The 13,254-nt window shown below is 53.6% G+C and overlaps 6 protein-coding genes across 6 annotated transcripts; 4 read left to right on the top strand and 2 right to left on the bottom strand.

Annotated features, from left to right (window-relative positions):
* Positions 1-210: 210 nt before the first annotated feature.
* Positions 211-3,848, top strand: ASPBRDRAFT_127560 (pyruvate carboxylase; the record flags this gene model as incomplete). The annotated part of the gene is made up of 2 exons (XM_067617986.1): positions 211-3,681; positions 3,741-3,848. 2 exons carry the CDS (start codon positions 211-213, stop codon positions 3,846-3,848), a joined length of 3,579 nt encoding a protein of 1,192 aa, XP_067478548.1.
* A 389-nt stretch (positions 3,849-4,237) lies between these two features.
* On the bottom strand, positions 4,238-6,070 carry ASPBRDRAFT_126942 (putative carboxylesterase; the record flags this gene model as incomplete). The annotated part of the gene is made up of 4 exons (XM_067617918.1): positions 4,238-5,229; positions 5,304-5,582; positions 5,652-5,675; positions 5,731-6,070. 4 exons carry the CDS (start codon positions 6,068-6,070, stop codon positions 4,238-4,240), a joined length of 1,635 nt encoding a protein of 544 aa, XP_067478547.1.
* A 1,533-nt stretch (positions 6,071-7,603) lies between these two features.
* Positions 7,604-8,519, top strand: ASPBRDRAFT_44218 (uncharacterized protein). Its single transcript, XM_067625144.1, has 2 exons — positions 7,604-7,827; positions 7,945-8,519. The coding sequence occupies exons 1-2, from the start codon at positions 7,663-7,665 to the stop codon at positions 8,191-8,193; spliced, it is 414 nt and encodes a 137-aa protein (XP_067478546.1). The 5' UTR covers positions 7,604-7,662; the 3' UTR covers positions 8,194-8,519.
* Positions 8,520-9,207: 688 nt separating this feature from the next.
* ASPBRDRAFT_126882 (60S ribosomal protein uL5) lies at positions 9,208-9,973 on the bottom strand (the record flags this gene model as incomplete). The annotated part of the gene is made up of 3 exons (XM_067617911.1): positions 9,208-9,334; positions 9,447-9,696; positions 9,820-9,973. 3 exons carry the CDS (start codon positions 9,971-9,973, stop codon positions 9,208-9,210), a joined length of 531 nt encoding a protein of 176 aa, XP_067478545.1.
* A 286-nt stretch (positions 9,974-10,259) lies between these two features.
* ASPBRDRAFT_44216 (small nuclear ribonucleoprotein-associated protein) lies at positions 10,260-11,799 on the top strand. Its single transcript, XM_067625143.1, has 6 exons — positions 10,260-10,461; positions 10,553-10,561; positions 10,618-10,689; positions 10,769-11,195; positions 11,253-11,297; positions 11,353-11,799. The coding sequence occupies exons 1-6, from the start codon at positions 10,435-10,437 to the stop codon at positions 11,433-11,435; spliced, it is 663 nt and encodes a 220-aa protein (XP_067478544.1). The 5' UTR covers positions 10,260-10,434; the 3' UTR covers positions 11,436-11,799.
* A 134-nt stretch (positions 11,800-11,933) lies between these two features.
* Positions 11,934-13,234, top strand: ASPBRDRAFT_154476 (pyruvate transporter MPC1). Its single transcript, XM_067619379.1, has 4 exons — positions 11,934-12,088; positions 12,301-12,373; positions 12,534-12,692; positions 12,768-13,234. The coding sequence occupies exons 1-4, from the start codon at positions 12,016-12,018 to the stop codon at positions 12,838-12,840; spliced, it is 378 nt and encodes a 125-aa protein (XP_067478543.1). The 5' UTR covers positions 11,934-12,015; the 3' UTR covers positions 12,841-13,234.
* The last annotated feature ends 20 nt before the right edge of the window (positions 13,235-13,254 follow it).

Raw genomic sequence — 13,254 nt, 5'->3', positions numbered from 1 at the left:
TTTTTCTTCCGAGCATCATTGGATCATCCGGCTAACTCGTGTACTATATTTCCCTTCAGCCCCAGCCCCTGTGCCTTCTTTTTTCCGTCTAGATCCTCTTTGAATAGCTCTCCATCTCCCCCTTCCATACTTCAGCTCCCTCCCCTTCCCTCTCCTCATCCTCCCACCCCGCCTTTTATCCATCCTTATCAACACAAAACCCCGCCTGCCATGGCTGCTCCCCGTCAGCCCGAGGAGGCGGTCGATGACACCGAGTTCATCGATGACCACCATGACCAGCACCGGGACTCTGTCCACACCCGTCTGCGTGCCAATTCGGCTATCATGCAGTTCCAGAAGATCCTTGTTGCCAACCGTGGTGAAATTCCCATTCGTATCTTCCGGACGGCCCACGAGCTGTCCCTGCAGACTGTCGCCGTCTACTCCCATGAAGATCGTCTCTCCATGCACCGTCAGAAGGCCGATGAGGCCTACATGATTGGCAAGCGGGGCCAATATACACCGGTTGGGGCCTACCTGGCCATTGATGAGATCGTCAAGATTGCCCTTGAACATGGTGTGCACCTGATCCACCCGGGTTATGGTTTCCTGTCCGAGAACGCCGAGTTTGCCCGCAAGGTGGAGGAGTCCGGCATGGTTTTCGTCGGTCCCACCCCCCAGACCATCGAGAGCCTCGGTGACAAGGTCTCGGCCCGTCAGCTGGCTATCCGCTGCGAAGTGCCCGTCGTGCCCGGTACCCCGGGCCCTGTTGAACGCTACGAGGAGGTCAAGGCTTTCACCGACACCTATGGCTTCCCCATCATCATCAAGGCCGCCTTCGGTGGTGGTGGTCGTGGTATGCGTGTCGTCCGCGACCAGGCTGAGCTGCGTGACTCCTTCGAGCGTGCCACCTCCGAGGCCCGCTCTGCCTTTGGCAACGGCACCGTTTTCGTCGAGCGCTTCCTCGACCGCCCCAAGCACATCGAAGTCCAGCTGCTGGGTGACAACCACGGCAACGTCGTCCACCTGTTCGAGCGTGACTGCTCGGTCCAGCGTCGTCACCAGAAGGTCGTTGAGATTGCGCCGGCCAAGGATCTGCCTGCCGATGTCCGTGACCGCATCCTGGCTGATGCCGTCAAGCTGGCCAAGTCGGTCAACTACCGCAACGCCGGTACTGCAGAGTTCCTGGTCGACCAGCAGAACCGCTACTACTTCATTGAGATCAACCCCCGTATCCAGGTCGAGCACACCATCACCGAAGAGATCACGGGTATCGATATTGTTGCTGCTCAGATCCAGATCGCCGCCGGTGCTACCCTGGAACAGCTGGGCCTGACCCAGGACCGCATCTCCACTCGTGGATTCGCCATTCAGTGCCGTATCACCACCGAGGATCCCTCCAAGGGCTTCTCTCCCGACACTGGAAAGATCGAGGTCTACCGCTCTGCCGGTGGTAACGGTGTCCGTCTCGATGGTGGAAACGGTTTCGCCGGTGCCATCATCACTCCTCACTACGACTCCATGTTGGTCAAGTGTACCTGCCGTGGTTCCACCTACGAGATCGCCCGCCGCAAGGTCGTTCGTGCCTTGGTCGAGTTCCGTATCCGTGGTGTCAAGACCAACATTCCTTTCCTCACTTCTCTTCTGAGTCACCCCGTGTTCGTGGACGGTACCTGCTGGACCACGTTCATTGATGACACTCCCGAGCTGTTCGCCCTTGTCGGCAGCCAGAACCGTGCCCAGAAGCTGCTCGCCTACCTAGGTGATGTGGCTGTCAACGGCAGCAGCATCAAGGGCCAGATTGGCGAGCCCAAGCTCAAGGGCGATATCATCAAGCCCACCCTGCATGACGCTGCCGGCAAGCCCCTCGATGTCTCCGTCCCCGCCACCAAGGGATGGAAGCAGATCCTGGACAGTGAAGGTCCCGAGGCCTTTGCCCGCGCTGTGCGTGCCAACAAGGGCTGCCTGATCATGGATACTACTTGGCGTGACGCCCACCAGTCGCTGCTGGCCACTCGTGTGCGTACCATTGACCTCCTGAACATTGCCCACGAGACTAGCCACGCCCTCGCCAACGCCTACAGTTTGGAATGCTGGGGTGGTGCCACCTTCGATGTCGCCATGCGCTTCCTGTACGAGGACCCCTGGGACCGTCTGCGCAAACTGCGCAAGGCCGTTCCCAACATCCCCTTCCAGATGTTGCTCCGTGGTGCCAACGGTGTTGCCTACTCCTCCCTCCCTGACAATGCCATCTACCACTTCTGTAAGCAGGCCAAGAAGTGCGGTGTCGACATCTTCCGTGTCTTCGACGCTCTCAACGATGTTGACCAGCTCGAGGTCGGTATCAAGGCTGTTCACGCTGCCGAGGGTGTTGTTGAGGCCACCATCTGTTACAGTGGTGATATGCTTAACCCCAACAAGAAGTACAACCTTCCGTACTACCTCGACCTTGTTGACAAGGTGGTTCAGTTCAAGCCTCACGTCTTGGGTATCAAGGATATGGCTGGTGTGCTGAAGCCCCAGGCTGCTCGCCTGCTCATCGGCTCCATCCGTGAGCGCTACCCCGACCTTCCCATCCACGTGCACACTCACGACTCTGCGGGTACCGGTGTGGCTTCCATGATTGCTTGCGCTCAGGCCGGTGCTGATGCCGTCGATGCTGCCACGGACAGCCTTTCCGGTATGACCTCCCAGCCCAGCATTGGTGCTATCCTCGCTTCTCTCGAGGGAACTGAGCACGACCCTGGCCTCAACTCGGCTCAGGTGCGCGCCCTTGACACCTACTGGGCTCAGTTGCGTCTCCTCTACTCGCCCTTCGAGGCGGGTCTGACCGGTCCCGACCCTGAGGTCTACGAGCACGAAATCCCTGGTGGTCAGCTGACCAACCTGATCTTCCAGGCCAGCCAGCTTGGTCTGGGTCAGCAGTGGGCGGAGACGAAGAAGGCTTACGAGTCTGCCAACGATCTTTTGGGCGATGTCGTCAAGGTCACTCCCACTTCCAAGGTGGTCGGTGACTTGGCTCAGTTCATGGTCTCCAACAAATTGACCGCTGAAGACGTGATCGCTCGTGCCGGTGAGCTTGACTTCCCCGGTTCCGTGCTGGAGTTCCTCGAGGGCCTCATGGGTCAGCCCTACGGTGGATTCCCTGAGCCTCTGCGCTCTCGCGCTCTGCGTGACCGCCGCAAGCTTGACAAGCGCCCTGGCCTGTACCTGGAGCCCCTTGACCTGGCCAAGATCAAGAGCCAGATCCGGGAGAAGTATGGCGCCGCCACCGAGTACGATGTGGCCAGCTATGCTATGTACCCCAAGGTCTTCGAAGACTACAAGAAGTTCGTCGCCAAGTTCGGTGATCTGTCCGTCCTGCCCACGCGCTACTTCTTGGCCAGGCCCGAGATCGGCGAGGAATTCCACGTCGAGCTGGAGAAGGGTAAGGTGCTGATCCTGAAGTTGTTGGCCATCGGTCCCCTCTCTGAGCAGACCGGTCAGCGCGAGGTCTTCTACGAGGTCAACGGTGAGGTTCGCCAGGTCAGTGTGGACGACAATAAGGCATCCGTCGAGAACACGGCTCGCCCCAAGGCTGAGCTGGGTGACAGCAGCCAGGTCGGTGCTCCTATGAGCGGTGTGGTTGTTGAGATCCGTGTCCACGACGGCTTGGAAGTCAAGAAGGGTGACCCCATTGCCGTCCTGAGCGCCATGAAGATGGTATGTTTAACCCCAAAACTATCGATTAACACTCATGATCGCCCGCTAACGTATACTAGGAAATGGTTATCTCTGCCCCCCACAGTGGCAAGGTCTCCAGCTTGCTGGTCAAGGAAGGTGACTCGGTGGATGGCCAGGATCTTGTCTGCAAGATCGTCAAGGCCTGAAAAGAGTAACACCATTATGATGGACAACGTGTGAAAAAGCTAATGTCGATGGTGATGTCCTTGCAACCAGCTTATTCCTCCACATGCTGAACAAAGGACACTATGCCAATATTTCTTAGATTAGAGCGTTTGTTATGTTTATGAACTATTTTGGGTTGGGTTTGGGTTATTTCCATATTTATGCCACAGCTTATTTACGATCAATGGTTGCCAGGCGCGTACTTTGTCAACCATATGAATGAACATGTGATCTTAAAAGCATTTCTCCAGGTATCTTCGTAGTCAGTTGTATCCTTGAGAGTCTAGTTCTAGGAGACGCAGCATATATAGGCATGATACGATCGATATATACAGGGCCAAGCTCCATTCATTCGACGGCCTCGGATCACTCAAAGCTTTGCCGCAGAAGCCTCCGGCTCTCCCACCTCCCGCAAAGCCTTCCAGACGCGCATTGCCTCATCCCAAAGCGCAGTATCCTGCACAATCTCGACCGACCCATCAGGCTTCAGGGTCCTCATCTCCCGATGATGCGTCGTACCCCACTGGACATCCCCCTCCCCGTGAACAAACCTGATAAACGGATCAATCAAAGCCCGGCGAATAACCCCCATCTCCTCCGGTTCCAGCACATGCCCATTGCCCCAGAACCAAATCGGATAATCACTCGAATGCGTAACCCCCCACTCCGGCGGAAGGCTCGCATCCGTACACTTGGCGCGATACTCAATCCTATACCGATAAAGCAAATGGCCCGCGCCACCACTCGCAAGAGCATGAATCAGCCCGCGCTGCATATCATGCACCTGCATCTTAGCATACACCCGACCGAAGGCATCATTGTCCCAGTTCTCACAGCACGACGGTAACTTGCCGTCCGGGTAATGGAGCTTCAGGAGCGTGTCGACGACGTGGCGCGGGTAATCTGCTACGAGTCGGGTGCGGAGAGCGGAGAGGCTGTTGGCTTGCGGCGGGAACCAGGCGGCGTACAGGTGCCGCTCGTCGCGGCATTCGCCAAGCATGATCCGGACGTCCCGGGCGGAGAGGGCGCGCGCGAAGGCCCCGCTGTCCAGGGATTTGAAGAGCGTGGGTTGGATGAAGGTTGAGTCGGAGGTCGGGCGGTATTGGTTTAGTTGGACGCTCATGGCGGCGTCGAGGAGGGTTTGGGATGGAAGGGATCGGAGCTGGGAGATCTTTTCGGCCCAGGGGAGGGTAGCTGGGATGTTTAGGGCTGAGAGGAGTTGGTCGAATTGTTCTTGGGCGGAGGCCGGGGACTTGGGCTGCACGGCGGCGGCATTGGACCAGATGCAGGCTTGTTTGATTATGGCGCGGGAGGCGGGGAATTGGAGGTCGTAGGCGAGTTGGTAGAAGGTTGAGTAGGCGCCTGGTTTGGGTCAATTTTTGGCTACTACTTTGTGTAGGGAGTGAGAGGGTTTTGGGGGGGGGGGGGGGGATTACCGGCTGAGTATCCGGAGACGGTGATTTGGGATGGGTTGCCGCCGAAGAGGCTGATGTTGTCCCTCGTCCATTCTAGGGCTTGACGCTGGTCCCAGAATCCGTGGTTTCCTGCTGTTTCCCCTACGGAGGAGGCGTCCTTTACGATCTCTGAAGAGTATAAGAACCCGAAGACGTTCAGACGGTAGGCTGGAACGACGACAATGGCGTTGAGTCCGGCATCGCCTAGTAGGGCTGCGGCTGTAAATGAGTTCGGGTGGCCGAACTGTAGCCAGCCTCCGTCTAAGATGTGAATCCATCAGCATCAGATCAGGGAATGGGTCTTGGGCACTTCCAAGGGGATGCGCATACGGATGAAGAAAAGGACCGGCCATCCTATAGGAACATTTTGTTAGCTGCAGCTGACTTGTAAAAGGAAGATGATACTTACCTCCCTTAGGGGGTTCTCCCAGCGGTACCCACACGCTGGCTTGAAAGCAGTCCTCTGTAAACCCCTTCTCATAAGAGCGACCCATGAAGCTAGGCTGTGGACAGACCGCAGCGTCTCGGTCGCAAGGGGCAGGTTGGTCTCTGGTGCCATAGGAATAGGACTCGGGGAGCTTCTGGGCCCGGCGCCATCTTTCAGGAGGAGGAAGGGCATATCGGACAGACCCAAAGTAGTGACATAGAGGCTGGTTTGTCGCTTTCGAGTGCAAAGTGGTGCCCTTCACATAGCCACGATGGGCCAGGGACTTCAGATAGGGATGACCAAATGTCTCTAGGAGTGCCATGGTGGTCTGGGGGAATAAGAGTATATATGACGGTTTGCCTTAGCGCTCCTGTAGTATATTAGGGAATGAACAATGGTCGGAGGCTATGGCACACGAGGTTCCCTGGATAGATATAGCTCCAAAAAGGGCCGTTCTGACCGACGGCATCTCCGCACGAGGGGGAGGGCGCTCGCGTCTTTAGCGCATGATAAGGGTCCCGATGGCCGATATCCTGGCAGGTGGTGGGGACCCAAGGGGAGAATTGACGAATCCCAAGATATCTTGGATGACTGCTAGATCGTCGGCAAATATAGCCTATAGAATGATGAGATATAGCGGAAATATAAGAGGAGAGAGCGGACGCTGAACCATGATAGACGGTCTGAATGGGCGAGGCATATCAAAGCGGCCCGCGGGGAAGCCGAGTTGATTCCGCTTCGGCCCCAGATTTGGATGCCGCTTCGTTGCCTGAGGCGCTGATTCATAGGTCGGCATTTGGGACAAACAATGATAGTATATGCATTAATGGCCTTTTCTGCCTCGGCCATGTCTGATTGCAACTCTTGCTCTTCCTTCAGCTTCTGATTCATCTTTACGCAGTGCGCAGACTCTAACCCACCTGATTGTGATGCCCCCGGGGCTAGAGTCTATCTATCATAGGATACAACTCCACTGTATGCTGCGTCGTTTTCGGATAAGTAACAGATGCTAACGATATATCAGCAGCTATCTAGTTGCACACTCCCCCTCTCTTTATAGGCGAGGAATCAATATGCACATTGCAGATATAGACGCTTCACGGGAAGAGACCAATGGTACTTTTTCTCTGTGCACAGTTACTCTTCGATCCCCGCATTTGGCAGAGCACCTGACGTCAAGCCATCATGGATGGATTCCATTGGCACACGACCAAAACTGCACATCATTTCATTGGATTGTTTTCATCCAGACGAGCTGATTAATCCCAACTATCCTGGGACGCTCTGTAGCATCGTCCGTGGATCAACGTATACGATTCCCTCGAGATGATGAATCATAGCCGTTGTCAAAGAAGCTTTTAGCATTCCTAGGACCGGGATCCCCAAGCCATTACTGCCCATTATTGGCTCATGCCCGTACGTTTGCCCCCTCAGACCTATGGGATTGCCTCTGGCTGCATCATCATACCCAGGGTCTGATTCACATCACTTGATGGGTGGCTGACTTACCCCTCTCTTCCTGTGAGATCTCTTATAATGAGCTGCTGTCGTCCCGGCTGTTCGCCCTGATCGGTAAAACTAAATCCTATACTGATAGCACACTGCAAAGAAGCTAACCGGTAAGTTGAAGTCCTGGTCCCAAGCTTATGTCCCCTCCCATATCTATCACTGAGCTCTGTTTCTTTCGATTATGTGTCGTTGAGATGACACTGGAACCCCTGGAATCATGATGACAGAGCTATGTCACCATAGCTTGTGATAGTTTTGGGCAGCTCTTCACCCTTGCTATACACATGCATATGTTTTGTCGCTTTTCCTATCCTTCATATCCTCACTTCAACTTACGAAGCACGCAGTTGATACTGCTCCTTCGATCTCATCGAGAGAACCAAGAAGTACAAGAAAAGAGGAACCATGAGCAACAACAACCAGCAGCCCCAGTCACCCCGTCATTGGCATGGCACCGTCGGTGACCGCTACGAGCATCACAATGTCTGGGTGCGAGGAGGTCCTCCTGAGCCCTACCGTCGTCCTTCGATTCCCACTACCACCGCAGCTACTGCCACTTCCGACAGACGCGTATGTCTGAACAGCCTTTTTTTTGTCATCATCCCGAGCAACTTGTCTTGAGCATGATGCTTGGTATTTCCACACTCGTAGCATCAGCACTTAACTAACCGTTTTACATATTAAAAGGGATCTGATTCATCAGATATGTCTTCCAACTCCGCCAATCTGAGCAACAGCCCTCCTCCCAGCATTGGGGATCGGAGACGGTCGACCGGCCATGGCGCGTCAAGCCTGTTTGAGAGTTTGACAAGCCAGAAGCGCAGCTCGACGGACCAGTCTCTCAATACGCGTCGTGAAAGCTGGAACGAGCAGGGACAGCAGGGCGGATTCTTCGCCAAGTGGTGGGATGGATATACGAGAGGAGGTAGCAAATAATTTCAACTAACTCCCTTCCCTTTGACGAATGCTATGATGTCGGAAATATCGGATGTGAGAGGCCAGACCTCATTGTGAGTCATGCAAATGTTATTTGAAAATTAGTTCAGGCGAGGGTATAGCTATGCTATCTCGGATGGAGCATGTGTTGCATGTACGTATGATGAATGCTGTAATAGTCAACAAACATAATTTGACTAGCGTTTGCTTGGTGGCACGTCGAAGTTTGAATACATAGTAAAATGCGGGGATCAACGGTCGCAAGAGTCGCCAGTCCCCATACTATGCATGTAGGGATTGGCATGCCATTAGTACACAGTACCATTGGAACCAAAGATAAGCAGTTTTACTGGAGATTATTTCCCCATCAACGACTGCTGGCATGTCTGTCAAGCGGCAATTAGTAGCACTAGCGAGACTCGGGGTATTGGGCTAGACTCTTACGAGTTCGGTCGCTCCAAGCCAATGTGGCTGCTACGTTAGGTCGGCTGTTCTACGCTTTTCTACTCAAAAGAGTCTTCAAAGATACCACTACGAGGCCGAGACTGAGCACAGAAACAGGGTGTTGAGACCCATGCTTCTGAGCATCAGCCCTGGGAGGAGCACACGAGAATAAATGCTAGAAGCATATATATCTCGAAAGAGAAAACACTCAGTCTCAGAGCAGAGACGAGTTTCAGGCCAAATGCACACTATAGCACCACTGTGTGTTGAAAGTGGTACAAGTGGCAAACATAGTAAAAAGCATCATGGAAGACCTTTCGTCAATGGTTATGCGGAAATCATCACCCTTTGTGAAGCCTTCATTGAGAAAAGTGGATGCGTATGGAAAAATTTGGGAATTTGATATCTCTAACACGCCTAACCTCATGCCGTGGTAGAAAAGCCATATTTCAGAGCAGAGCGATAATGATTTTCAAGAACGCCTGCCTCCTTTTCTGACCATTTTTGATCGATTCATCATAAACACAACCCCGGAGCTTTCCCTCCTGAAGACCCCGTGGATGAGGGCATTTACCGGACGATACCGTCGAAGCGGTTCTTGAACCACTTGATGGTCTCGTTCTGGGTGATACGGTGCTGGGAGCCGATACGGGCCTTGCAGCGGCGACGCTTGGCGACACGCTCACCAGGGCGGGTCCTATTGATTTTCCAGTCAGTTTCCTGAGACTTGACTTGTCCTGTTCGATCTGGATCGACACCGATGGATCTGTCGAAAGCAGGACTGCGTAGAGGTCGGAATTTGCACTCACATGCAGCAGTAGAAGTCCATGCCGTAGATACCGATACCGGGGTCGTACTTGATACCCAGATCGATGTGCTCGGAGATACCGAAACCGAAGTTACCGGTCTCAGAGAAGTTGCGCTTGCGGAGCTCGTACTCCTTGACCTTGAGACCACGCTCAAGGATCTCCTCGGCCTTGGGGCCACGGACGGTGACGTGGACGGAGATCTTCTCGTTACGACGGATACCGAAGGTACGGACGGTGTAACGGGCCTTGCCTAAACGTTGAAAAAAAAATCATCCCATCAGCCATCCATCTCATAGCACAAGTTGTGAAATCCTCCTTCCTCGCTTGCTTCGTATTCGAAATTCTCGGATTCATCGGGATCGGGCGTTCTTACTGTAGACCGGAGTCTGACCGCTCAGCTGCTCGAGCACCTTAGCAGCGCGAGTAAGTCTGTCACCAGACTCGCCGACGGAGATGTTGAGCACGAGCTTCTGGATGCGCAGCTCGCGCATAGGGTTGGCGGACTTGTCCTTGGATTCCGACTGCATGGCGACAAAATGTTAGAAAAAAACTTTTGTTTATGAAATTTTCGGAGTCTCGAGAATCGGGTTTATAGCAAGGTTGAAAGGTTCATTGGCGATGGGCAACATACCATGGCGACTGCTTTTGGCGTGAACTGGTCGACTGGTTGGTTGGAAGAAACTCAAGGTCGAAAAGTGTGTAAAAGGGAAATGTGTGGGTTGAAAGTGGGAAGCGAGAGCCCTTAGTGGCTTGGCGCGGTCGACTGGTGCCAAGCCGCAGAGCCGCGCCTCATGGACCTCCGACCCGTAGCAAGTCGAGCTGGTGCCGCTTGGAGAAAGTCTTAAGACCTCGACCGACCTTCACCCCGGGCGCGACAGCTCAGTAAGGACAAAGTGACGATTACGTAGGAGATACATCTCTTCTACCATCTCACGAAACTATTCTTTGGTTTTTCTCAAGTCGCATTCGTGCGCACTCATAGCCCACCATGGCAGCAAATAAGCAGGGCAAGATGGTAAGTTGATCGGATCCTTTCCTTCAGTGTTAATATCAGCTTGTATACTCAGGTTCGCGTGGCTAACTCTTCTCTTCTTATCTTTGATTAGCAAAACCTCGTAAGTGACTGACGATAATCGTCCTACTCGCGCGTCATACCTAACATTATCCTCAGATCAATTACCGGATGAGAGTTACCCTCAACGATGGCCGACAGATGACTGGACAGATGCTGGCTTTCGACAAGGTATATATATCTTTTCCAGGTCCTTTAATGGCCATTGGATAACAGTTGTGGTTGGATGGTTGCTGACGCAGGACTATAGCATATGAACCTTGTCCTCGCCGATACAGAAGAGTTCCGTCGCGTCAAGCGCAAGTCCAAGCCCGCCGCCGGTTCGACCAACGCACCTCTTGTTGAAGCTGAAGAAAAACGTACCCTGGGCCTTACCATCGTTCGTGGCACTCACGTCGTCTCCTGTTCCGTTGATGGACCTCCTCCCGCCGATCCCTCTGCCCGACTCGGTACCGCTGGTCCTGGCGCTGCTGCCGCGGCTGCCACTCTGGCTGCTGGCCCTGGAATTAGCAAACCCGCTGGACGTGGTCTGCCGGTCGGCCTGGGAGGCCCTGCTGCAGGTGTTGGTGGCCCTCCTCCGCCGCCCGGTGGTTTCCCCGGTTTCCCTCCGGGTGGTGGTTTCCCTGGAGTGCCGCCTCCGGGCTTCGCTGGCCGTGGTGGTGCCCCTGGTGGACCTCGTAAGTTTGCACCTCCGAGCTCGGTAGTTGAACATGGTTACTGACATGAGGTATCAGCTGGTTTCGCTCCTCCCCCGGGATTTGCGCCCCAGGGTGCTCCTCGTAAGTACCCTTAGATTTCGTGCTATGGTTTTAGAGCTAACTGATGCTTTTGCAGCGGGTGCTTTCCAACCGCCGCCGGGATTCCAGCCCCCTGGACAGGGACGCGGATTCCCTCCACCCGGATTTGGTGGACGGTGATTTCATAGTATGTGCAGCGGCATGAAGGCTTGCCACTTGGCCATGACACCGACATGGCAGATACTTCGAACTTCGAATCAAGCGAACAATATTCACACCCCATTAGTCGCCTACTTGACGAACCTCAGACGAATAGGCATAGCACCCCGAGTTTTACCAGGCAAAGGCGTTGCGGCGTGTGCGGATGCAGGGATTGCCCTGACAAAAGAAAAGGTCGACCGAATTAAGGATAGGACCGACAGAAGTAATGCTAGATGTATTTCAAGCACTCAATTGTACTAGTGATTCCTAAAGAGGGTTTGAAACCTTTACTTTCTCCGTTTCATGTAAACTATACTTTGATTCTACGGCGATTGGACAGCTGCAAGTGTAGATTCAGCTAACGCAGTAAGCACCTAGCAGGTCGATTCGACCAACGACTTCGCAGGGATATAGTGCACGTGACCGTCTCCGGGTAACTCCGCCCGGCGCGGACTGCAGGTGACGGAGTGAGGAAAGCAAACCGCTCGGCCTTGCATCCTCTCTCTCCTCTGATCAACTCTCCACTCCTCACTTCAATCCTAGCCTTCGAGTCGTCAAGATGGCCGCTGCAATCAAGGCAATCAATGCGAAGATCCGGTCTAACAAGGCCCTGGATTACTTCTGCTCTACCCGTACGTTCAATCCTCATGTTACCCCCTCCGTGTTCCTGACCGAGATCGGCCGGCAAGAATGCCTGCCGTCAGACATGTTCTGAAGGGGTCATTAAGCAACTCCAATGAGTCCTTCTCAGCACATGTTATCAGTCACGAACTCATAGCAAGCTCCTGAGTCAAATACGGGTTGCAAAAAGCAATTTCTCTTGGCTAACAATGATCTCAACTAGATTTCTGGGGCCCTGCCTCCAACTTCGGTATCCCCATTGCAGCGGTGATGGATACTCAGAAGGACCCTGAAATGTACGTCGCTAGTGTTACCTCCCTCCCTGCGGAGCTTTCTCCCTTGAAGATACACTACATATCCAATCAATCTATGGGGACTTACCCGGATAGCCCGCACGAACAAAGCAGCACCTTGCAAACATTGATATGATTACTGACCGTTATTCCATCTACACAGTATTTCCGGCCAAATGACCGGTGCCCTCGTTATCTACTCGGCAACTTTCATGCGCTACGCCCTTGCCGTCTCCCCCAAGAACTACCTCCTGTTTGCCTGCCACGCCGTGAACTTCTCCGCCCAGCTTACCCAAGGATACCGCTACCTGAACTACTGGAAGTACGTCACGGAATGAACCACCTTCCCTCTTTCAATGGGAAACAAAAAGGACAATACTGACTTTGGTAACAACAGCTGGGGAGGCCGTGAAGCTCAGCTCGCCGAGGCTGCCAAGCAGGGCAAGAATGCCACCGAGGCTGGCGCTTAAACGACGTCATCCTCCTTTTTTCGACTTTATCGCCTCATTTCGCTTGCTGCGCGGCTTATGAATGCCTTATACGTCTTCAGCAGCATTTTTCCTGCCTACCTACCCACTTAAGTAGACAATACCACAATATCATGAATCAAAATCGCCGAATCAATGTGAGACCCTGTACGTTTGAGGGTTGATCCGGGTAAGATATGGGGCAAGATGAAGGCTCCAGCCACTTGTATTATTAGTAGTGGCGCTGGCATTGGTTGTTTTCTTTTGTGCGAAAGGGCGGATTTCTGCTGTTGACTATGAGATATCTTTGTTATCTAGCAGCTGGGCATGCCGGGGTTTTTTTGTATATAGGCCTTTGATTTCGCGCATCAACAAAGTTTAGACATTGATGATCTGGTAACACTTTGTTTACTTCAA

This window comes from Aspergillus brasiliensis (genome assembly GCF_001889945.1).
Source record: "Aspergillus brasiliensis CBS 101740 unplaced genomic scaffold ASPBRscaffold_7, whole genome shotgun sequence".
Lineage (NCBI taxonomy): Eukaryota > Fungi > Ascomycota > Eurotiomycetes > Eurotiales > Aspergillaceae > Aspergillus > Aspergillus brasiliensis.
The sequence above is the reverse complement of the archived record's forward strand: the minus strand, read 5'-3'. Positions and strand labels throughout refer to the sequence as shown.

Bases quoted from the DNA above. Each gene is read 5' to 3' on its own strand.
- ASPBRDRAFT_44218 (XM_067625144.1), top strand. From the start codon at position 7,663: ATGAGCAACAACAACCAGCAGCCCCAGTCACCCCGTCATTGGCATGGC. The intron at 7,828-7,944 runs GTATGTCTGAAC...ACATATTAAAAG, and splicing joins CTGCCACTTCCGACAGACGC to GGATCTGATTCATCAGATAT.
- ASPBRDRAFT_44216 (XM_067625143.1), top strand. From the start codon at position 10,435: ATGGCAGCAAATAAGCAGGGCAAGATG. The intron at 11,196-11,252 runs GTAAGTTTGCAC...ATGAGGTATCAG, and splicing joins TGGTGCCCCTGGTGGACCTC to CTGGTTTCGCTCCTCCCCCG. The intron at 11,298-11,352 runs GTAAGTACCCTT...ATGCTTTTGCAG, and splicing joins TGCGCCCCAGGGTGCTCCTC to CGGGTGCTTTCCAACCGCCG.
- ASPBRDRAFT_154476 (XM_067619379.1), top strand. From the start codon at position 12,016: ATGGCCGCTGCAATCAAGGCAATCAATGCGAAGATCCGGTCTAACAAG. The intron at 12,089-12,300 runs GTACGTTCAATC...GATCTCAACTAG, and splicing joins GGATTACTTCTGCTCTACCC to ATTTCTGGGGCCCTGCCTCC. The intron at 12,693-12,767 runs GTACGTCACGGA...TGGTAACAACAG, and splicing joins CGCTACCTGAACTACTGGAA to CTGGGGAGGCCGTGAAGCTC.